Source organism: Falco cherrug, chromosome 4 (genome assembly GCF_023634085.1).
Source record: "Falco cherrug isolate bFalChe1 chromosome 4, bFalChe1.pri, whole genome shotgun sequence".
NCBI lineage: Eukaryota > Metazoa > Chordata > Aves > Falconiformes > Falconidae > Falco > Falco cherrug.
The window spans coordinates 4,136,397-4,160,872 of NC_073700.1; the positions used below are offsets into that span (position 1 = coordinate 4,136,397).

The following is a 24,476-nucleotide window of genomic DNA, read 5'->3' on the forward strand; positions in this document are numbered from 1 at the left end:
GTGAGAAAGCACAATCACCAAGCATCTCTCGCTTAATAGCTCCGTTCCTGGAATAAACTCTACTGGAATCCACAGCAACTGCTCTTGGCAGGGAGCACACAGCATGTCAAACAGAACCACTCCAAGAATGTGCCCGGCGATGCACAGCAGCCACAGCCTGTCATCTTATTGCAGCCGGCTGTGTTTTCACATAACGCACACAGGTACGAGGTTGTAGCACTACCCTCGCTCAGAGACATTTGAAACATCAGTTTCATTCTGCCATAAAAGCCACCTTCTTCCCTCTGCCACCCCCCACCCCCCACTCCTCACCCCCCCCCCCCCTTCCCGAAGCAAATTATGTTTGTGGTATGCTAAGAACATGCTGAATCTCTGGATTCAGAAGATAAAATAAATAGAAGGTTATGATAGGCAAGTATCCACGAAAATAAGGTTTCTTTCATTTTCCAACTTTTGCCTGCTTGTAAATGAGACAGAGGTATTTCCAAGACGCTGAAATCATGAAAACTCCACTTTCCTTCAAGACTTTTTGAAATAACCCTGTATTTTTCTTTTCAAAGCTTCAGTATAAGGACAAGTAAGAATCTAGCCAAATAATCATCTCAGACTACTCCGAGGTAACTACGCAGGGTGAAAGAATATGAGCAGTAGGACAGACAATCTTCAACACATGCAGTTTTTAGACTTGCCACAAAACAAAGTTTCATATATTCTTACTGTACCTGATTGTCCTGACAGAAATGCAGTATTTCCACATCAGATTCCACATCGCACTACCATCTCCCTTCATGACCTTCTCTGAAGTGTTTGCAAAGTGAAAATGAATCCAAGTAACTCAAGGAACAAGTAAGTTTAGCAGCGGACGACAAAGCTAGTCCAAGGTTCACGCAGCAGCCAAGCACTGATTCACGATTTCCAAGTGATTCCTCCGACCTCCACGCAAACTAAACCAGAGAGAAGCCAGCTTTCTCATCTGAAGTCTCGGGTTACTTCTTCATGATTTACAAGACTCGTTGTTTATATTATTTGCAAACCAGAAGACATTATTAGAGGCTGTTCAAAAAGCTACATATAATCCTGCTCCAAGTTGTCAACTAAGAAAAACCTACCTCTGCAGCACCTGTGAAAAGTTACTCCAATTTATTTCACTTCACTTCAAAAGAACAGTTCCGTAACACAACCCTAGAAAACCACTTGTGAGCACTGTAAACGCTTACCAAACACACGCACTAAATCAAATGGTTTAGGCTGAATAAACCCTCGACCGTTTGCAAAATCTCTTCTCTACTGTAATAAACTTTTTAGTGCCAAAAAAAAGTAATGAGTCATTTTCCAAAGCCCTATTTGAACACATACAAAGTTATGACTTTCAGTAGAGAATATCAGCTATGACACTTTGCCTATAAACTCCATAAAAAATAAAATGGCAAGATCTGATTGAAAACACACACACACCCCACCCCAAACCAAACCCCAGCTTGCTCATCATGTATATGGGATTCTCTCACTGTGCTAAGTTTGATCACACATTTATTAATGCCAAAAGTTTGAATAGAATTTAAACCTCAACACATACTGACCTGGAATCAACGTTAGAGAAAAGCATTATTATAGTTGCAATTATTGTTAATCTTTTTAACTGAAGGACAAACCCTTTAAATCCTGCCCTGCTTTCTCCAAGACCACCCTGAAAGTTACTGTTGTTGCTATGACAGATTAAAACTTCCTAAGCCTAGATCAACACTCTGTTCTCCACAAAGAGGTCAACAGCACAATCAAAAGACATTAGATATGTGTTTATGTTATAAAACTTAAGCAAGAAATTAAGTTCATGCTACTTCTTCATAGAACAGTATGCTTTTATGATTAAATTTAGTCTCTTTTCTGTTGCACAACTCCATTTTGCATAAGCCCGTTTTATCTAGGATATCGTGACCATTACTACTATTTCAAAAGAGATTCTTTCAGGGGGGTTCTGACAACTGTTCCTGGAGCAAGCTATTGATGGCTTACAAAAAAAGAGTCAGAACAAGTTCCACATTTTAAATCATTAGGCTTAATGAAGAAAAATTACATTAGAAAATGTGTACCTCTGTCTTAACATAGTCATTAACTACATTTCAATGACGGAAAAAACTATGTAAGTTCAGGCAGAGCAGCTGAACCCTGTCCGTTACCTTAATTTGCAAATTTGAGAGATGAAGTGCCTACAAGATAGATTTTCTGATTTTTGCACGGTATAACACTTGAAATACTTCAGTTAGCATAAATAAGCCCATTATATACAGAGTATAAAACTGGTAGTTTATTTTCTGTGTAGTATGAAGGTATCAACAGCACGCTCAGTTGTGTCAACTACATCTCTTTGAGCTCATAGTTGGGGCTTCAGTGTAATAGATGTATTTGGATTATACACTCCTTGATTCACCTCCAGTTGCAATATTTTGATATTTACCAGCATCTGCAGGAATAGTATTTTTATCTGTCTCTAAAGATAGATTAAAGTGGGTGAGACCCATAAGAGAACAGTATTTTAATTACCTTCTTCATCTGTGTTTCTAAAATTTGTGCACTACCAGTGACCAAATGGATTAAGACAACATGTGATGGCATCATAGGACAGAAGCGAGATGCTGTGGGGTGGTTTGTGCGGGGGCTGCTGTTTAAATCATTGCTGCAGCATTTCCCATGGAAAGGAGGCTATTTATGAAATAGTGTAGGGTATTTCAGCTCCTGTCCTGATGAGCTGAGTTTGTCCACTAATTCCCAAAAAGACCTGGACAAACCAGGTTAGCCCTCCGCTAAGCAAGTATTAATTGTACAGGGAATAGCAGGCTCATATTTGGAATACAGAACTGACAAAGACAAAATAATATAGATTCAGAAAATGCTGAATACCATGCAAATCACATGAATTAATACAACTACAGTTCTATGATTAAATCTCGGATGTAAATAAATGCTATTTATTCTGGTGAAAATATAAAGAACAGAGTGCGGTGAAACGCTCCTTGAAATGGTATTTGAGAGGTATGCTTAAAGCTAAAAGCATCCTGTAAAGCTTCGGGAGGGCAGAGAGAACAATGCCGGCTCTGCCCAAGCATGGGTGCTAATAGCATCGGCTAATAGCTGATGATTTCTGTACATACACAGATGGGAAGAACTGGTGATTAATCAAAACCTACAGCTAATTGTGCCTCTCATGATAGGCTTCCTTTTCTAAAAACAGCTCCTTTGTAATATGATTACCAAGGAGGTAACAGAACAGATATCAAAGAGGAAACTGACTGATTGACTATTTCTTATTATTAAGAAAAATCTTATTCAGGAATAGAGGAACTTTTCCAGCAGCAATAAGACAGTAAGTCCCTTTTGTCTTAGCTGTTTACTTTCTTCTCCTTTGTTCACAGTGACATTACTATGCCTGAAACAAGGCACAGATTAGCATATCAAATGAGTTCACTTTTTTGAAGCCTTGTTTGCTTTCCCTGTATGACAAGTCAAGATGAGCCCCAGCACTGCAGGGGCCATTTGGCACCACGTCTGTCCGTGGCATGGATTCTCCATTTTGCGCATCAATCATAACCCAGTGTAACGATGCCAGTGACAGCCTTCTCCCACACTCGCGCGTTTGGCCAAGAAATCCTCGCCAACGCTGAGCCTGTGGGCTGGCCACAAGGGCCGCCTGCAGACTGTTGCTGCCTGGCTGGGTTGTTACTCCTCTTCGGGTGTGGAAACGAAAGCTGCCGTTATCTCTTCCCCTTGAAATAAAACAACAGATTCCATTCTCAGGACATCACTGCATCCACCCAGGCACACTGTGCGTGGGACCGGGCTCTGTATGAGGCAGAACTCCCCAGGCAGATCCACTTAGCTGCTGATTTTATTGTCTCCTATTATACTCCCTGGAAATCTTTATTAGATCCGCCCTCCTTGCAAGCATCCACAGCACAACTCTTGCTTTCAGAAGCCACGTCAGCACCGCTGTGCCTGGACCCACAACAGTGTTCTGCTAATGGTTCGTGTACTACAAGCCGTTTTCGTCCTGCCAACTTGCAACAGGAAGGTGCAAGGAGAAGTTCTGCCTCCTTCCAAAATTTCTTCCCACTTCAGTACACTGGCTTTTCCTAACCCAGCACCATTTCGTCTCCCGAGGACACTGAGTGACTATTTGATTTCCAGTGGGTGCATTAATAGGCACAATCAGGAAGAGCTGCCCCCCTCCATCAGGTCACATCGTTCTTAGGTTTCCCCCCAGCTTTTTCCCCACAGTTCTACATCGAGTGGGAAGCACCAGCCCTCTTGGAGCTGCGTTTCAATGTCTGTAAAACACAGCGAGCAATTCTCAACTTTGTAAAACAGAGTGCATCTTTTTAAGGAAGAAATCTTTAATTCGACCACCTGCGATGGCTAACTCAAAGATGATGCCACAATGTCAGCACTCTCAAGTGGCTCATGAGAACCCAGCAAAGAGTGGAGGCGACTGAAGACGCTCCCCACCACACCAACAAGCCGTGGCTGCCCACTGAAGTCAGCGTAAAGGACCGCTGGTGCTCAGCTGCTCCGGATCCACAGCCTGGAGCACCGGCTGGAACTGCTGACGCAGGTGAGTTTGCACCAAGAGGACCTGAAACAGCTGAGACAGACGCAGGTTTTTTGTTTTGCTGACTGCACACAGAAGCCATGAGCTGTTGCAGGGCAGTAAAAACAATCGGAAGAATCAACATCTCAAAACCCTGGAACAAAAGTCACCAGAAGCTGTTTGTCAGAGCCCTCAGCTTGGCCAGTTCCAAGCACATACAACATACCGTTAGTAACAACAGGGTTCTCCCAATGTTTTTGAGTGCTAAGAGAACAAAGGGCAACTACTAGCCCACCATGTGATGGAGAAGGGTGGGGTGCGGGGTGTAGGGTGGTATAGGGAGGTAATGCACAGAAAAGAACTGGATTTGAACCTGTTTTAACACTGGAAACAAAGCTGCTGCAGGCAAAGCGATTACAGCACACATAAATCATGCCATGTATTTTCAAATGCTAGTGCTAAGGTTCCTTTGCAAGTTGTAGGTGGTGTCTTACTTTAAAGTGATATTAATAGAAAGGCAGCACTTAATCTGGAGTCTCACACTCTGTTATTCTCCCCCCTCCTGAGACTCATTCATACTTGGCAGAGACGCCCAGGCGATAAGGGAGTGCTCCGCTGGCACAGCCAGCGAGGGGGGCCAGCAGCGTCAAGCCCCTGTTGTGGAAGTTACTATCAAGTGGCTCTGAGAAACAGAGCACCCAGGACACCTTATCTGATTTGCTTTTTGATAAAGTCATGTGCTCCGGATGCATGCATCACTTTACACACGACATGCTGGCCGCTAAGCTAATCTTACTGCTCTGACTGCCCGGGCTCACCCCAACCGGGGTCAGCGCAACGCTCCTGCAAGGAGCGCGGTGGGTAGTGCCGCTGCCTTCAAGAGGCAAGGCAGCAATTCGCTTATTTTCCTGAAGTTTCTACCAGGATGAAATGATCACAAAGCAGAATTTAACAGGATTCCTATTATCACACAAATCATATTTATAGGTCATTTGACAAAAGGAGCATGTGAATTGTTAGAGCCAGCACGTTTCTGGTTGCCAGGACAGTTTCAGACCTATTTTTAACTTCAGTAGCATTCCCTCTACACAACAGCTATTACCAATTAAGGATTGAAAGGGTTTTACAATCAGATGTGCTTTAAATTTTTAGGTTGAAATGCATCCTGGCTTTTTAGCCAATTTAGGGTATCTTTAAACCTTCGACTTGTTACAAGTCAACATTTTCTGTAGATGGAAAAAAAGTTTTAAATAAAATATTTTCACCACACATTTTTTCCTTAGCCTTCACCGTATTTTCCTTCCTTCCCTTTTAAACTTCCTTTGCTGATTTTTCACAAACATTCCCAGGGTTGTGCAAAACACAACGTTTCCTGGGAGTTTACAGCAGTGACATCCACATACTAGTCTGTCCGCAGAGCACAGCCGGCATGATTTTGGCATTTTGATAAAGGACATCCCCTCGCATCCCCAAGGAGCTGGCAGCTTTGTGTCGCTCCAAGAGGCCCCTCCAGCTGCAGCTTCTGACAGCCTCCTCGAACGCTCCAGGCCTCCACCATGCTCCCAGGCTCCCTCTTCTGTGACTTCATCTTGGAAGCCTATCAAAGGAAGCTCAGAAAGCTTCCAATCTTCCTCTGCAGGGCACAGAGCCAAACACACGATTAAAATGTGACTGCCCTGGGGTCTGCCCATCAGTTGCATCTAAACGCAGCAGAGATCAGCTACAGAAAGGCAAGCCTGGCGCAGCGTGCCCCGGGGTGCAGCTGAGAGGCAGGGACCCCCCTGCCTGCCTGGGAGAGCCCCCCCGCACTGCTCCCCCGGGGTGCAGCTGAGGGCTAGGGACCCCGCTGCCCCCACACCACGCTGCCTCCCAGCCCTGACGCGGCTCTCTCCGCGGGAGGTTAACATCTGTACAAAGCGTGAAGAACGGAGAACTTGAGGACTCACAGATGGTTCCTGGGTGAGAGAGAGGGGGGGTGAAGGAAAAGGAAGGTCTCAGGAAGCCGAGGGACCTGACTTAGCGAGGACAGCAGGGAGGCAGAAGAGAGCAAGGCACATACACACAGAGCTGCCTGCAGCCCGAACCCATTTCTGGGTCCCAGCAGTGCCCAGGGCAGAGCCATCCCCAGCCCCGTGCCTTCGTGCAGTATTTCTGCTCAGCAATGCCCAAGTCCCACAGCACACCGCAGTGAAACCAAGGGATGGAAAGTGAAGGGATCCTGCAAGATGTGTCCTCCAGGTAGGAAGAACAGCCCGGAAAGTTGAGACAAACCAGAAGTACCAATTTCAGGCCTACAAACAATGCATTTTGAACACCCGCACAAACCCTCTCTTTCAGATACACAGAGCATTAATTACATTACAATGAAAGCTTCACCCGGATTAACAGGTATCTCAGATATTTTAATTTAAATTTCTCAACTTGAAGTCACTTTACTTCCCTGAGTGTAGGCAAGTCCTCCAATTGCTTTTAAGATGTTTTGCCACTTCATATATTTATTTGAGGGTTTCCTCTTAAAGATTTTTATGCTGAATGTGGGAATACTGCCATCCGCGTTGTTTGTGGGCTGTACTTCAAGAGGACGGCGGATTTTGGGGGAGAAGGAGAGAATTTTATGCTCTTAGCTGCTCTGCAATTGCATAAGCATTGCCAACACAAACCTCTGGCGAGCAAGCTGTGCTATAGGCGTATGACTCAGCCCTGCTCTGGATGAAGTCACTGTCAAGTGAAAGCAAACTATTTGTTCCTAACAACATATATGGTGAACTCCAAATGCAAGTTCAAGACAAAGCTTCAGTAATTTTTCCCACCCACTTTGCTATTGTTTTGTTCAAGATATTGCAAAGGAGCTCGTAATTTAAATGACAGCAAGAAGAAAAGCAACCGACTGGCACCACTGTCTGGAAGTGCACAAAAGAAGTTCCCTGCTCTCGTGAACTAGAACCTAAGGATTCCCACCTGCCCCTGCCCCGCTCACCATTACCAAGATTCGTAACTAGTATACAACTACTGTTTCTAAGAATACAGGATTACAGTATTGTGTATAACACACCACCTAAAAGTACCCCCCCCCTTTATTAAATCTGTTTTTAAATAATAATTTAGCAATAGCATTCCCTTTAACATGTGACCATCAAGTTCTTTGCAGTTTTTTTATGGTGTATTTTACTTAAACAGCAGCACTATTAGCAAGCACATTATATGGTGTATCTGAACCCACCTCACATAACCCTAGAGAAGCAGTGTCCATGCTGCTAACACCAGAAATGAAGACCAAAGACTAACAAAGAGTTAACCTAGAGGACAGTCCTGACATAGACCATTTAAAGCCCATGCGCTGTCTTAAACTGCATCTAAATTAAGGCTGGCAACTCCTCTAAGCTTCAAACACTACAAATTTTTCTTGGATAACAAAAATGGGAAAGAGGTTGAGCGCAGAGCTGCAGGTGCCCTGCAGACTGCAATATTACAGTGGCTTTAAGTAGCTTCTGACACTCAGCTACTTTGTGATATTCCAGTGTGGCAGAGCAATAAGCTGTGCCTAACACGCAAATTCATGAAAAGCATTTTCGTTTATAGTCACCACCAAAACATCCTCATGGGAATGAATCATATACCAAAACATAGACCTATTCCTGCCTGGAGATGGGCTTAAGCACATGATTCAATTGACCCTGAATCACAATGTTGGAACTGCCAGTCCCAATTGAAGACTAGTAGAAACAATTTCAGCTAATCCCTACTTCAAAAAAATCAGTCCTCTCTCGCATATCTTATTCCATTGGGGCAGCTGGAATCAGATGCTTGTTAGGCATGGCCTTAATTGTTCTGTAAGGGACTCATGTCTCCTTTAGGGAGACAAAACCGATGGAAGAAAACTGAAAAGTGCGAAGAAGTAATTTGAAAACCGTTTTGTTTGTCAAGCAATTGGATTCCAGTAAGTAGCATTTACAAACTTGGCACTTTGTGTTTTTAGCAAGAAGGAAGACTACATTTCTGGGAGGAAAAATTCTCCCCAGACTACAGATTATAGCCACCATCACTGCCGGCCACAAATTTTCTCACCTTATGCTTTATCTTTAATGCAATGCTAATTGTGACAATTTCTCGCTTGGGCTATTACACACCAGCTGGCAGAAGCACAGCACGATGCACCCACTGGCTAAAGAAAATCTTCACTTTCACATGCTAAACCTGAAGTCACATGATTTTGTGGTAATCCACTGAGTAAAGCATGAGACACTCATCCTCAAAATCCCACAGAAACCCTACAGTGATTTGCTCATCTTACACTTCAATCTGTTATTGGACTACATCCCTACACTTCCAGTGTTTGCATTCAAAGGATACTGAAAACCCGCACTTCAGTGAGGGGTTCCACAGCGCTCATCAAAACACATGCAGTGCTAATGGCAACACAGAGCTGAAATTTGATTTTCATAACTTAGCGAATTACCCAACATTTTTGGGGCCAGGTTTCTACCCCAGTCCCCCCAGTTTGCTGTATACAACAATCTGCTGCAACTCCGATAAAAGCAGGCTGTTAGTTTCAATACACTTTGTTGGAGGCATCAGCACCATGACCTTGCACTTTGTTCTGGGAATATGCATGTGATGGGCAAAGTCCTGGCTACTGAAGCTGCTGCCAAATTTAAGAAATGGACCGGGAGTGCAGCCAGCTTATTTCCCCCTTTCCCTTGCTGTGTTAAGGAAAGGCACCTCACTGAATCAGCTCTCACACAGGACTGCAACCCCTGCAGAAGCCCTCTGCTCCAGGCTGGGTGTCTGCCCTTAGCTGGGCTTCTCTTTAGGAATCATCACACGCACAGCTTGCTGCAAGGAGTTTTGGAATTGGATTTTAATCTTGTATACCTGAATACATTTGAAAAGTAGCACCTCGGAAGGTAAAAACTGCCCCAGTTTTAACTGTCCCATCATCCAGAATCACTGTTTTCCTGCAGTGCCCTACCTGGCACCGCAGCTGCAGGCAGGGAGGGGGCCCGGCTCATCTGCTCATCCCTGGGCAGCAGGGACAGCCCACCACCACAGCTGAGCCTCTTGGTGTCATCTTGCTCTGAAGTGTCCGAGGCAGCAGCACGCTGCCCACGGTGTGCCGGCCCCATCCCGCCACTCTGCTCCATACATTCAGGGTGTATGCGTGAACGCAGCTTGGCAAGAAAGCTGCAAGACCTGACAGACCTTGCATGGGCTTCCCTTCAAGTCCATGGATTTCTATATATAGATGCACAATTCCATGCAGTGCAAGACAAAATTATACTGTCAATCAGAACTGTCCAGGTCAGGCAACATAGATGACCCCACCAGACCTCCCCGAGTCACAGAAGCTGAAAAGCACAGCTTGAGTTCTGAACATAGAGCAGCAAGCCGCAGAGCTGCTGAAGCAACAAGAAACGCTTACCGAAGTTTTGAGCACTGACCACGACTGAAAATAAAAGTCATGCTCTGCTCAGACAGTCCACAGAAGGAAAAAGAACAGTCACATTTCTCATCACGTACAGCTTGCTAAGCGCTGCTGGGGAGGGTGAGTGCACGAGGAGCAGAGCTCTCCTGGCCAAGCAATGAGCCTCTGAGTCACCCCACAGGACCAGGAACACACGGATTAAGTGGGAGGCGGGCGGCTATTCCACAGCATCCCCATGTCTGCTCCAGAAAGTCATCTGCTGTCAGAGCATGACCTGTACACGAGGAAGGCTCAGGTGTCTGGCACTGGCTCCCCCACAACTCTCTGCTGCGCCTCTTCACCCGAAGCCACGGCTGGTCAACCAGGTAACAGTGGTGGCACGAGGGAATGGCATAGAGGAGTGTCTGAAGTTGCTCCTGCCTACATTCTCTGACGCATCTTCCCCACGCCATCAAAGCATAACGGCAGACAGGCAAGAACCCCAACGCTAATACCAAAAATTCACGTAGCAAGACCCATGCAATGGAAACGTTACTCAAGTTATCTATATGTACGCACACAAATCTTCCCCACAGCCCCTTGGCTCTTCTCCAAGAGCATTTTAAAGAATCTGCAAGTACGAATTAAAAGTAATTGAAAGTATGTCTCAAGAAAGTTAGGGATTTTTTTCTCACATTTAGGTTTCTTAGTCCGGACCATTTGCTCTTCATGCTGGTTTGTCACTGTGCTTTAATCTAGAACTTACTTTGTTTAAAATGTGAGAAAGTGGCAACTTTCCTTCAATTTTCCTGTTCTCAAAACGAAGAAAGCAAAGTGCTTCTGTCCGATATTTAAGTGCTTAAGGCCTCTGTTTACTCCTGTTCATGCAAACACACTCAAGGCTCAAGTACATCTAGGTTTCGATGACAAATAAATTAACTATCTGGAAGGACATAAATGGACAGTCCTTAGCTATGACAGAGGTTTCCATTAAGAGATGCAGAATAACTCTACAGTAACTCATTTCCAACAAAGCTGGGATTTCGCCAGGAATTCAAGACATAAAGCTTTCATTTATGTATTTGTTATTTCGTTATTTATTTGTGTCAAAACAGTCTGGCTACATTTCTATTATTTTATATGTTTTTTCGGCAAGGAAGACATTACAATGGGCTGGGAATAGGTTGGAATTTTTTTGGCTTAGAAATAGAATCTGTGAAAAGCTGCAAGAAGAGGAGAATAAAGGTACCTTTTGAAACTTCACAAGCCAATAGTCACAGATGAGGGTCCTATATTACTCAATGCCAGAAAGTGCGGGGCACCCCTTAAACCCTGAAAAAGATTGGAACAGTTCCCTTTTCCAGCCTTCAGTCACCGCATGAAAAATTCAACTGCAATTAGCATTTAGTACAAAGCACTTTCTGTAGGCTGACAATAAGTAGTCAGACCAGAAAGTGTACATAACAAGAACAGAATCCTATTTTAAAGAATTGCACGGGTTTTGTTAACAATGAACCGATCCCTACTTTTTCCCCAGAAAATTAAAACACATATAATTCCCTCTGCTTAGTAGCGTAAATCAAGAGCAAGAAAACACAAGTTTAGATTAAAAAGCATCAGCATAAGTTCAGGGACACGTTAAATGGAATTGCTTATTTTGCTGTTCCATTAAATAGGCAAGCTCAATGCATCTGACACCCAGTGCTATTCTTTATGATCACTATTCACCATCAATCATTTAAGCTGTGTGTCAGACCTGCCTAAGTGAAGTGCCCATTGCTCTGAATGACTGTGATGTGCACTTTGTGCTGGAAGGGAGATGAAAGATGAACTATTATATTACTAAATATCTCTGGGAAAAAAAGTATCTTTGCTGCATTACATAAATTTCTGTGACATTTCAATTAATCTCCTAGTACTATTTACAGTCTGTACACTACACAGCACAAGCTACTGTGCCTAAGGATAAAATATCAGAGAAGAGAAAGTACTAATTGCGTCTTAGCTGAGATGATGTGACAAAATAAATGTTAAAACCAAACAGCATCATCACCTTTCACATCTGCATGCACAGAGACAAAAGTGGCTGATAATTAATGCAATACAAAAAGCAGCTTTACAATCTTTGTCACAAGTTCTCATTAATTCTCTACCACTCCCTTTTCCCCTGCATATTTGCCTTTCAGCAATAGAGTGGAATAGCAAGTAAAAGCACTGGTGGCATCATGTGCAGCCACCCAGTTCTGAAAAGCATTTCAGAGTTAATGTTTCCTTACCTTTTATAGAAACCGTGAAGAGGCTGGAGACATAAAAACTGCCAGTAATCCAAGCAGAAGGCCTTTAACTTCAGCATTTTCAAATACTTCTACGGCAGAGACTGCTGTCTGCAGCTAGGTTTTAACCACACAAGACTTTTTTTTGTTATGATTTGAATGACACAGATCCAGTCCAACACACTCTTCTTATTGCTGCAGCATAAGTCTTTCTAATTGCTCCCCACACATGCAGCTAACCGTGCACATGGCACAGCACCTGCACAGTTACAGCACCCGACTTTAATACAAAGAGGCAGTCGCACAAAGGATACAAATTCATGTGCGCTCTTTGATCCTGATCGCAGTTTATCTTTCCACCAGTCCCCAATACTACCGGGATCGCTGTTATTACACAGAAATCCCACTTCTCCTTTTGGCTATTTCAGGCCACACTAAAAGCCCCCTGGTCAAACAGCGTGCGTCTATTCCAGTGCAGGTTTCTGAAGGACCTTTGGAAAGCATCCTTAAGGCTCACGGAACTTTGGAAAACGCAAGCAATTATCTCAATCAGATCTGACAACAACTGCCCTATAATCACGGCAGTGCTATGATCCCATCACATGGGAACTGCAGGCTTTTTTTTTCCTTTTCCTCTTTTTTTTTTTTTTTTTTTAAATAGAGCAGCACACAACCGTTAATCAGCTCCTCCCGTGTAAATCACACCCGCTCTATTGTCTGCCAGCACCTACGCACACTGGGGGCTCCTTATGACAGAGGAGGGGAGAGGCAAAAAAAAAAAAAAAAAAAAGGCAGGCAGCAGTGCCGACCCTCCCCACTGCCGAGGCACATTACGCGTATCTGAGTCCCAGCACCCCCGGGCAGCGGGGGCGCAGCGGGGGCGGGCGGCTCCGCGCCCCCTGCCCGCAGCACCGGCCGGGCAGCGACCAGCGGCTCCTCCTGCTCGGAAGGGACGGGGCCCACGGCCAGTTTCTGTCTTCCGTGAACGATGCTGCGCCCATCCGCGCCCCCCGCCGCGCACGGTGGCGGTCCGGCACTCGCCCCGGGCAGAGCGCGCAGCGGCTGTTCCGCGGGGAGCGCTGCTGGCCACGGGGCAGCCTCCGAAGCCATGGCTCCTTTTGGTTTGTTTGTGGGTTGTGGTGTTGTTTTGTGGTTTGGTTGTTTGTTTTGGGGGATCGTTGGGGGAGTGTGTATTTTGTCGTCTCTCTCCCTCTTTTTTTTTTTTTTTTTTTAAGTTCTTGTTACGGTTGTTGACTAAGAACCAATGTCCCAGTAGGGACTGACCCAATTCCTGGATCCAGTTTGCCATTCAATTCACATTTCCAGAAACTACAGTGTGGGTCTTTCTCATTCCATTGAGTTTTTTAAAACCACTAATAGTAAACACTGAGGATCTAGCTCGCAATAGTATCAAAAAGGTAGGGGAACTTACAAGAGGTCCGCAGACACAAAGCAAAGAGCCTGGCACTTGAACAGGTGGTTTCTTTTTATTTTTCAATTAATTTTAAAAACACAAAAATAAATCCAAACTCCTAAGGCTTGGCTTGAGGCTCTTTTCCATGCGGACCTATCTGGCTCCCCAAGTGCCTGGATAATAAGCTATATTTAGGGATCCTTCTGGTTTCTGGCTTTACTCATTGACACTGCTCCGTTACTTAAGTGCCTTGCAACTGCTTAGAAAACCAGTTCATGTACGTTTACTTAAAATGAAATTATAAATTTAAAATTTAAAGAAAGGATTGGCAGTTTCTTTAGTGAAGTAAAGAAATAGGTGAATTATGCCTAGAAAACATTCAAAAATGCTTATGCCACACTTTGGTATTTCCCTAAAAATACATTGTACAATATAGGGTGAATGCTGGAAATGGACAGATCACAAGAAAAACAACTTGGGTGAAAGAGCACGAACACGATGTGCATTTGATTTAGGCCTTTTAAAAAATAATTTCTTTAAAAGATGCACTTTAAAATAATCAGCTGCCTGTCATGCCTGCATTTACTCACTGAATTTCTTCCAGAGCAGCATCAGAACTGGGACTGTTGCAGCGATTCCTAAGAAAACCCTCCTGCTTACTGCTGAGAAGAGAGGCAAACCTCCTAGCAGTGTGAAACACTGTGAAAGGTCAAGCCTGTTTTTCTTCCTGAATTCGTATCCCCTTGGGCTTCATTAGCTTGGCAATTTTCAAGGCAGCGATGCCATCATGCTAAGGATATTTAGATTTTCATTATCAAAATCTTCCATCCCAGCTTTTCATCCCTGATTCAGCCCCTGTTTTCCAGAGACAGTTGTACCTAAAGAGGGACTGAACGAAAGACCCTTGAGATCCAGGGCCTCCTGGCTGGCCCCAGCCTTCCCCATCACCCTGGTGCCATGTCCTGGGCTGGTCCATCAGGACAGGCTACGGTCCACTGGCAAGAGTATAACACGGAAACTTTTCCCCTTTATTTCCAAGAACAAGCAGATAGCAGAAAAAAAAAAGTGTTTGAGTTTTCCCTATGGGATCATTCTTCTGTCTGAATTTCTTGAGAATTCTTTTAAAAAACAACAACAACAAAAGAAGTTATAAAAAAAAAAAGGAGGAAAAAAAAGAAGCAGCAGCAAGGAACGCCTCACCCCATAACCGAGACCAGGTACTGTCAGGATCGAGAACGGGAAAGCCATACCGAGACAATTAAGCTCAAGAGACACCATCCAAAGACTTGATCCTGAAATGGGACTTGTCTGAAAACTGGTCATTTGACTATTCACATTGCAAGGCAATTTCTTTCTCTCCATCATACCCACTCCAGAAAAAAATAATGCTATTTGTCACCTTAATTACTTAATTCTAAATATTGGACTTCCAGTGAGTAGAAGCTATGTACCCATGAATTTTCTGACAGCAAACAACACCGATTATACTGCACTGCATGCAGAGAAAATGCTAATTAGGACTTTTGCAAATGAAAAGCACCATGCTTTCAACACGTTCTTCATTTTTACTTGTCTTCTAGAGGAAAACAACAAAGAAAATTAAGCTTCATCTCACGCTCACCCTGGATATAAAACTAGTTCTTTCAGAAAGGCATTTACGAAAACCTTTGACTTGGAATTCCCAGGCCTAGTAAAGAGCAGGAATTTTTCTATGTGCTGCAGCTTCAGGACTGGTACCGTAAATGAGCAATTTACTGAAAATTTCTATAGTCATTTAGAGCTTTGCTATGCAGAGGCAGCTCTGGCAGCAGTGTACTGAAGCCGCTGACAAGTCTCTCAAAAACAGCCACCAAAAAAAAAGGGCAAAGTGAAAACCATATAGTACACCACCTCCTTTTTTTAGGGGTGGTTGTCTTGTTAATCCTTGAAGCTGTGAGGGTGAAGTGTAACAATCCACTGATGAGGCAGAGCATTGTATAAAATAACCCCAGGATGAAACAGTGCCTGCTAGAGTTACTGGTATACTGATTTCAAACGCTGGAGTTTGGGGAAATCAGGAAAATTATCTTGTCTAGCTCCATCATCTTTAACCCTTCATAAAATACGTACATGGAACTACTGTTATTTACTTACTTACACCCTTATAAGTGATATGCTGGGAGCATTCCTGAAAAATATTTCAAGTGCCCAGAAAAACAATGTACCTGCCTACTTACCTGGAGTACAGAAATTGTAAGCCTGCAGTGAGAAAACTGTTTTCCATGAGTCTTTTCATGACTCCAGGGTGAAATACTTCAATGGCCACACACAAAAGCATCCTGCTAGCGATTTGTACACTGTGGAGCTCAAGCATATCATGAGACCAAGACAGTGCAGTTCCTATACTAATTCCCTGGTACCCTGGCCCACCACATTAAAAAGCAGGGATCATAGCAGGAACACACGCAAGGTGTACAAAACAAGATTTTGTGCAACCAAATAGATGCTAAACTAGTTCCTGGGAGACTTAGAAGGCCCCTCTGTTCACAGAATACAACTGCGCACAAAGCTCCTGTACATTAGGTCCCTCTCTTGATATTGGAAATCCAAGAGTCTCCACAAGCAAGCTCTGGGAAAATTTCCTGGGTTGCCCACACAAAGGGTAAGGAAGACTTCAACGTTGAAGGCTCTGCCAAACCAGATCTCTCTTCCTGGCGCTCTTAGGCATTTCTGGGCACCACTTCAGCAAGCATCCCTTCGCAGCCAGGGAACACGGAACATCTGGGCTCTTGGGTTCCCTGCCGCACCGCTGCGACACCCAGACAAACTGTGATGTGCTCTACAGAGATCCCAGGGAATCAGGAACACGAAATCAAGCTCGCTGTTCCTCTCCTCCCCACTCGCAGGGAAGCTCTGCTGCCTACAAACGCTCCGGTAACTCAAAACAAATTTTCATCACTTCAAACAGCTCCCAGATTTATGCACTCCTCCACAGATGAATATTAATTGCCATTTGATACTATCCTTCATTTTTGGTTATTAAGCCTCTAAGCTGCCAAAATTTCATCAAGTAGAATAGTAAGAGATTTGCTGTTCCCTTAATGCTGAGTATCTCTTCTGCACGTCTGTTCTCCAAACTCACACAAACGCTAACTGATCACTTTGTTACAGAGCATGACAAATATGCCATGAATTTCGGCAAAACTTTAATATTTAAATTTCTGGATCATTTGAAACAGAGCTGGTAATACAACACTCCAGAAGGCCCACAGTGAGATTTAGATATTGGGAAACAAAATATTTTCAGATATCAGCTGAAAGCTGTCAGAGTCCAACTCAAAATATCCAGAACAAATAACGTCCAGACTATAAAAGAAATTGTGCGAAACAAAATATACATACATACATATATATAGCATGCCAATTTGTGCAGCTTTTTTTCTTTATAATGGGCATAAGCAAATTTTTCTCAGCCCTTACTCTCTACAGCACTGGGCTTTTCTCTGATGTCACAACTGTGTTAACTTTCAAATTGAACCTACAGAATTCAAGTGCAGTCTAAATAAATCCAGGGGAAACAAATGGCTCTGGCTGGTGGTGGATCTACATACAACTGACACTTAACAAAGCCAGAAGGCTGGCTTACAGTGGTCCAGAGCAGGTGAGAAATAGAAGAGTGGTTCTTTGAGGGCAAACTTACCTTGTTGATGGGGACAGGAACTCTGTGAGTAAAATGCAAGAAAAGTAGCCTGATTAGAAAATACTAATTGCTAGATGGGACACTGGATGGGCTCCTATCAATTGATACATTCCATTTTATGGGTCATTCAGAGGTAAATTTGCTCCACAGGCTCATGAGGACACATTGAGTAATAAGAAGTCTTCTACTAGCTTTCATTTTACTTAAAAATAAGAAATAGCCTTAATTGTGTTTAATTACGGCTCCAGAACAGGCTTATTTGACCTACTGAAGCTGACTAGATTTTACATAATTTCTTCGATAATTACTTAACCCTAGGAAAAATTCACTGGTTTAACTGATATCATCTGGAAATTTCTTTAACGTCTCCTCTATGATTGTTTTACTCCACAGTTTTTAAACATCATAAAATCATTTCATTTGTAGTTAGACAGTAGCATTTTTACTTATCTCGTAACTCCCAGATATTATTTCACTATAATTCTTAAAATTCAAAAGTCCTTCCTAAATGGAAGTGCATTTATTTCCAAACAACTTTTTATAAAAAGACAGTTCTGTAAAAAAAAATTACAAGTATCCTCAAGATTATCTGTTTTAATTCGTTTAGGGAATGTCTGAGAGCACAGGCATTTTAGAAAAGTGAATAGGATAAAGAGGAAAGTCTCAAAATCTCTGGTAACTTAGAACTTTTTTTTTTAAATAATACCTTATGTTTTACCTTCTAAAACTATTGTTTGAAATATAAAGCAGTGCAACCAAGGATTCTATACCAGCCTGCACCTCTCTGTTGCAGGCTTAAGCAAGTGTTATGCACTGAATGCATACTAATGAGAGCCCAGCCACTGAACTTAACACATACACTGCATGAATTAAACTTCATGGTTCATGGGGCCATGCAGCAATGGCAGTGGCCATACTGGTAACTGGTAGATATAAAATCACATGGTCTCATTTATTGAAAATAGCTTAAGACAAGGAAATATTCATGAGTTTATAGTCCCACAGCAACTTAAAATGATTCAACCACCACAGTTTCCAGAAAACATGTCTATTCAGTGCAACTAACCCTATTCAGAGAATATTCCCTTTTCCTTTTCCCAACAAATGTTAGAATTCAGCCACTTCTTATGTCTATCTAATTCTTCCCCATTTTTCTCACCGATATCCTACCACAGAAGAAAAAAAAAATCACTGGAAGGAAAAACATTGTAATAAATGTCTATTTTCACAAAGATTTATCGAGCCTGGAGGAAGATGGCAGCAATACGTAGTTCTCGTAAATCACAAACCAGCTACATGATGTTCTTGCTAAAATAAGTTTGCAGGAAAGTGGGGCGGGGGGGGGCATTGACATTGTTTCCCGCATTGTCCCACCACACAAAGCAGCAGTGTTCCAGTCAGCCCGGGAGACGGGAACAAAACTACAGTCATGACTGAACCTTGGCTGGTGTTGCTACGCTGAGCTGAAGACAAAGATAATATTACAACGTAGGGGGTGTGCGTGTGTTTTTTCGGCAATGATAATAAGGCACATGCTTTGCTTTGAGAAGACTAGACACTGGAAAATAATGGAAGATTAATAATATAGAGGGCCTTCAATTTGAAAAAGGTTAAACAGAACAGTCCCCACTAATGGTTTGTTCAAGCAAGGTTAAAACCACGCGACGTGGGAAAAGGTCACATCCTCAATCCGTAACGTCTCCAAAGGAAGATTTTTACCAAAACAAGTGTCAAGTTGAGAGGAAGGGACTCTGCCCCAACTTCATCAAAGGAAGCCTGCGACTTTGATGCACTCTTTAATGTGCAACTATGAGAATAAAAGATGCAAGGTACCCATTTGATATGCAGTGTTAACAGTGCTAAGCATTTTTTCTAAATTGAATGATCAAAGTAAAATCTCAGTTACTGCAATGACTCATATGACAGCACCCTCTGAAGTTTATACACGTGCTTTTAGGAGAACGCTGAGCAATGGCAAACACGAATGACGTTTCGACACAACCAGTATTGTTCACTCAAAACGGTATAAAACTGCCAGGGAAGGCCAAATGTTTTCAGCCCAATCTGAAGTTATAAACATCTGAGAGATGGTTCGCCCCTATGCGTGCACGAACACACCTTCCCTCCCTCCTCTTCATGCTCCTCAGAGAACAAATACACTCTTTGAAGCTAGGATGAATTTCAAGCTGGAAGCCCTGGAAGAGAGCAAACTATCCCCTCCAAAGCCGAAAAATCCAGCTGTTTGGTCAATGCCTTTAGTGGCGAGGCATTGTAAGATGAAGTTATGCAATATACAGCCAATGCAGAATAGAGATAAATTTCTGTTATTTCAAACCTAAAGTTACCATCTGTATTACTACAGTACCTGAGTGGATCGGTTGAGATGCAATGAAGTCCTGAGATGACAGAATAAAATTATAAAGTATTAAAACGATTCAAAAATACCGTGTGCTTAAATATCAGGTGTTTAATGACTTTACATTTTCTTCCTCTTTATTGAAATTGCAAAACACTTAGTACACCATTAATCATGGATTTAAGAAAAATCCAAACCCAAAGAACCCAACAGCCATTTCCTATACACGAGAGAAAAGAGAATTACAGAAACATTCTTCTGAACTAGTCAAAACGCGATCCATTTTCAGCATCCTAAAAGCACTCTACCCTTCCTTATTTCTTACGCAAAAATGACAAGTCTTTGTTCTAAGGACTGACACAAGTCCTACTGTTTACACCATTACATTAAGCATTTCCAGAACCTGTCGCCTTTCAGTCTTGTACTGTGTGCGCTTAGCAGTAACAGCTCGGCTCAATTCCCTTGTATCAGCGCAGAACCTCAGAATATACTAGCACATGCCAGTATCACAGCCTGCTTTAGGAAGCGTCAGAAACCTTCACACTGCGGATGCTTGAAAATTTCAGGCAGTGCAACCATCCTCCTGGGAGGTGCTAGCTGCGCCACAGCCCGCGCGCCCGCAGGACCCAGCTCACACTTGCTGGACTTGGTCCCCGAGCACAAAGCGCCTTTCAGCAACTCATGAAGTTAACGCTGACCCTTGGGTTAGGTGCATATCTAATTTCAGGATGCAAATATTGTCCTCACCAGAAGGCTTACTGGCAAGGAGTAGCACCAGAATAGGGCAGCACACATAAACCAAATGACAGAAGAACAGCACTGTGCAGCTTACACGCATGTACTCCTGGCCATTGCTTTTGGACTTGGTACAGCCACTAAGCAAAAATAGCACAGTTCCATGGAACAGGGAGCAGAGCAGAGCTCTTGGGCGAAGAGGCGGTAGAAGTTCCGTTCTACCCCCTGGCTGGCTTCCCTCACACCAGGCATCTGATCACTTACCAACGGAACAGTCATCCTTACATTCTGTGGCTTGGTACTCTCTACCCAAAAAGGCAACCCAAAAAGGAGTCATCCTGAGAATTATTGCAGCAGAAAGTTTAGTTAAGACACTCTAAGTACAGAGGTGATCACAACTATGCTTATATTTAAGCAGCAATATATTAATATGTAGTATGGTATTACTAAGTGGACTTGCTCGCATTGACTTCAGGTTTATTATCAACATATATATGATATATAGTTAATTTTTTAGGGTGAAACCTGTTTTTCCACTGGCTGTAATCAAACATTAGCCAAAGCCTCATAATGAACGCTCCATCATCATGTTAGAAATAATTTTTAAATGTTTATTTGCACTTATCCATTTACTTCCCTTACACAAACTCCCACAGATCAGCCTTTGCTCTTATAGTCATAAATGTGTGTAGTCCACGGAGGTCCATAAAATTAGCATTAGAATTGCATTAATTATATTTACGGTGGGTATTTGTAAATTGGTGTCAAACCTTTACTTTTAATCCCAAGATTACTAGTTTGTTTACAAAAATAAACAGGGTTGTGTGAAGGGAGGAGGCCATAAACACAGCATATGCAAGAATTAGCTGTACAAGAATGGAAACAAACTGTTTTGTCCAAATAGCTTTTCAAAGCACTAAAGCTTTAAAATAGCTTTTAGGAGCTTATTCCACCCTGTAATTTGCTTGCTTCCAGGGTTCAAGATTTGTAAATAGTGATGAATTTTGAGGGGGTGGCTTACATATGTTGGCTTTGCAGCTCGTTGTTAGTTTAACAATTGAAAAGGGTGAACTTAATTTACTTATAATTAAGTTTACTGCTTAACACAGTGTGCTATGGTAGTGCCAACCTGCTCACTGAGCATGACTTTTAAACAGATTAAACATAGCCTTGCTTTTAACAGATTAAAAAAAATAAAATAATCTTTGCTTAACAGTTTTGGCCCTTCTGACTATAAATAAATATTTAACAGACTGTCTTTGTGCAGTGACAATATGTTGTGCATAAAGAAGAGATGGTAATGAGACACAAGGCAGCGCTGATTAGCCTCCATCCCAGCGCAACCTTGATTGTGGTGCCGAATGACACGCAGCCCGTTGTGACCTCAGGGACTCCTTACACAACCACAAGCAGCAGGATTACAGCTTCATCAGAAATACTGCATTTTGCTTTCTGAAGACAGGCACCCAAGGCAGGCTCCCCACCGACCAAAAGCTTCAGCCAGGAGACACGGATGTTTTTAAATACACAGGGAAAAGCGCAGCTCTCACAGCAAAAATACCAGTCTTGGTATGTCCTGGAACATGGCTGGAAAGGTTCTGGTTTTCCTGAAATAATTTTCTAGAAGTTTCCCTGCTGCTGCTCATAGCAGTTCACCACACTATTAGTAACTGTTTATGTACTTAGTAACTGTTTATGTACTTAGTAACTGCAGTTAAAAAGCCCAGAACACAAAAAGCCACAGATCTAATCAATTTGGGAGCTGGCAACACAGAGCCTCAATAGCTGCCAGCGTGCTCAGCGCCCCGCAGGTCCCGCAGGCACTGGGGAAGGGCTTTGAAAGGCGCTGGGTCCATAGTGGGCAGCCCCTGGGAAGGCTCTGTCACGGAGACACCCCACCGCAGCTTCGGCTCCCCACCACGTGTCACCGGGGCACCCTTCCACCAGGGGCACGGAGGCGGACAATGGAGCCTCTTACGGTAACGTATGTTAGAAACATCCCGCCCTCGCACAATTCATTTCTTCCATCAAATACAGAATCAAAGCAGCCCTATGGAGAAAGGCTTGTTACTGGTTTCCTTATGTGAAGATCAGATATGAAAACAGTGCCAGACACAGGAAAAGCTACACTGTGTAGCTGAAGAAGTCTCCCTGCATGAGCCACAAACTGCTCCAGCTCCACCACTGGGGAGCAAGATGGAAACCAAGACACACACTAAGGAGGGTTACACCCCCAGAAAAAGCCATCGGCCAGCCTTTTAACCTGGTCACTTGCCCACAGATTCACCTTGTCGTTGTGGGAAAACCTCGGGAGTAGACTGGCAACATAAAAACCAAAGCTTAGTAGCCACAAAAAAGAAGCCAGTAGAGAAGGAGAAATCAAGTTTAAAATCTATTGAAAGATCTGGATTTGAGGTACAGAAAGTTAGTTAATTCTTATTGAATTTACCAAATAATTTTAGTATAATCACATAATAACTCCCCTTCTATCTTTACATCTAAAATCCCATTTAAATCTTTTGGTTTCTTTCCAAACACTGCTCAAAGGTAGAAAGTTCATTTAAAACATAAAAATAATCCAAATCCTGAACTCAGTATCACTAAGCTACAGCAAACAAATTATCCCATTCTACACAAAGTAATTTCAGGAGTGTCTGTTTCAGGACAAATTTCAGGAAAAATAAAAATACATCTATTTTAGGTTATTTCAAAAGGTGGTTTGTTTTGTTTTTAACAAATTAACTGGACAGAAAAACAAGTATTGCAATGGTCTACAGAAAGCAAGGTCTGACAATCCTATTTGTTTACTCCTAATGGGAGTTTACTCAGTACCTTTGTAGTCCAGAAAGAAATCATACACTATGTAATGGTAAAGCCACTGAAAATATAATGGGCTTGTCTACATATGTAGAATTTCCACTTTGTACATACACAAGAAAACAAACTATTACTACCTGTAGAACAAGGAATTGGCTGAAAATTGAGCCAAGACTTATAAGCACCACTGAAGAGAAGAAAACAAACTGCAGACCTATCCTGCATTACCAGGGAAATGCTCTAACAATGCTGCAGGCTGCTTTGCATCTCCAGTTTGTTTCCATGGAGTTCACAAGGTCCTTCTAGGTAGGGAGCTGAGGAAGGCTGCGCCAGTTGCACTGGTGAGTCAGCTGAATGACATCTCTTCGTCACACAAATACTTGACATTTTAGAGAAAAGGCAGAGAAATCATCGCATGAACTGTAACTAAACTTGGCACACAGGGCTGTAACTCAGTTGGGTTATTTGGTCCTAACATGGTCAGCATGAAATCTGAAGAACAGATGTAACTGTTGGTAATAGCCACCTCTTTCAAGGCTATACAAAATAAGAATTATTCAAAATACGGATACACACAACTCCTGAATTACAAACTTGCTTAGACCTTGCATCTGTTTCCGTCAGCTAGCACAGAAATCATCAACAGCCCACTTCTGCAGTGTATTATGCAGGACAAAATAAAAATACTACCAAGAAATCATTAGTCTAAAATTGAGACAGCTGCTGTCTTATTCAGTGGGCTTTAGGTATCCATACACAAAAAGAGTAAATACAACTCCAGCTGAGAGTTCTGTCCTGAAGCAAAAACCAAGGCCATGGGCTGTAACACGTGGTATTTGTGCTGTGTACTGAGCAAACCCAGGGATACAGGATTCCTAGCAAATGGGTGTTTAAAAGATCACGTTCCAAAATGTTTTAGCAGATTTAAGTGAGACACACAATTAGCTTCTTGGTACCTTCAGCAATGATCCAAGTTCTGTTTTATTTTGCCTTTTTGTGATCAAACTTTTTCATAAATACAAAAATCAGTCTTATTGAAGATTACTTCTGAAACTGCATAAGATGGATTTCCTTATACCATAAGGACAAAGAGAAGGAAAAGCATGAATACTGTGAAGAACTGACAATCTTAAATCTTGCCTTCCTCAGCTGTGACAATAGGTAAGGAGCATTACTGATCTGGGAGACAGCATTACAAAGACAGACCTTAATTTAAACT

General features: G+C 42.8%; 1 protein-coding gene across 9 annotated transcripts in view; it reads right to left on the reverse strand.

Annotated features, from left to right (window-relative positions):
• IQSEC1 (IQ motif and Sec7 domain ArfGEF 1) overlaps nt 1-24,476 on the reverse strand; it is a 348,634-nt gene that overhangs the window by 136,241 nt on the left and 187,917 nt on the right. Inside the window, exon 1 of one of the 9 annotated variants that reach the window (XM_055710355.1) lies at nt 12,260-12,352. The exons of the other annotated variants lie outside the window; for them this stretch is intronic. Within the exon in view, the coding sequence (XP_055566330.1) occupies nt 12,260-12,336 (77 nt within the window). The 5' untranslated portion in view covers nt 12,337-12,352. Of the gene's footprint in view, nt 1-12,259; nt 12,353-24,476 lie in introns of those variants that run through there. 9 annotated transcript variants of the gene reach the window in all.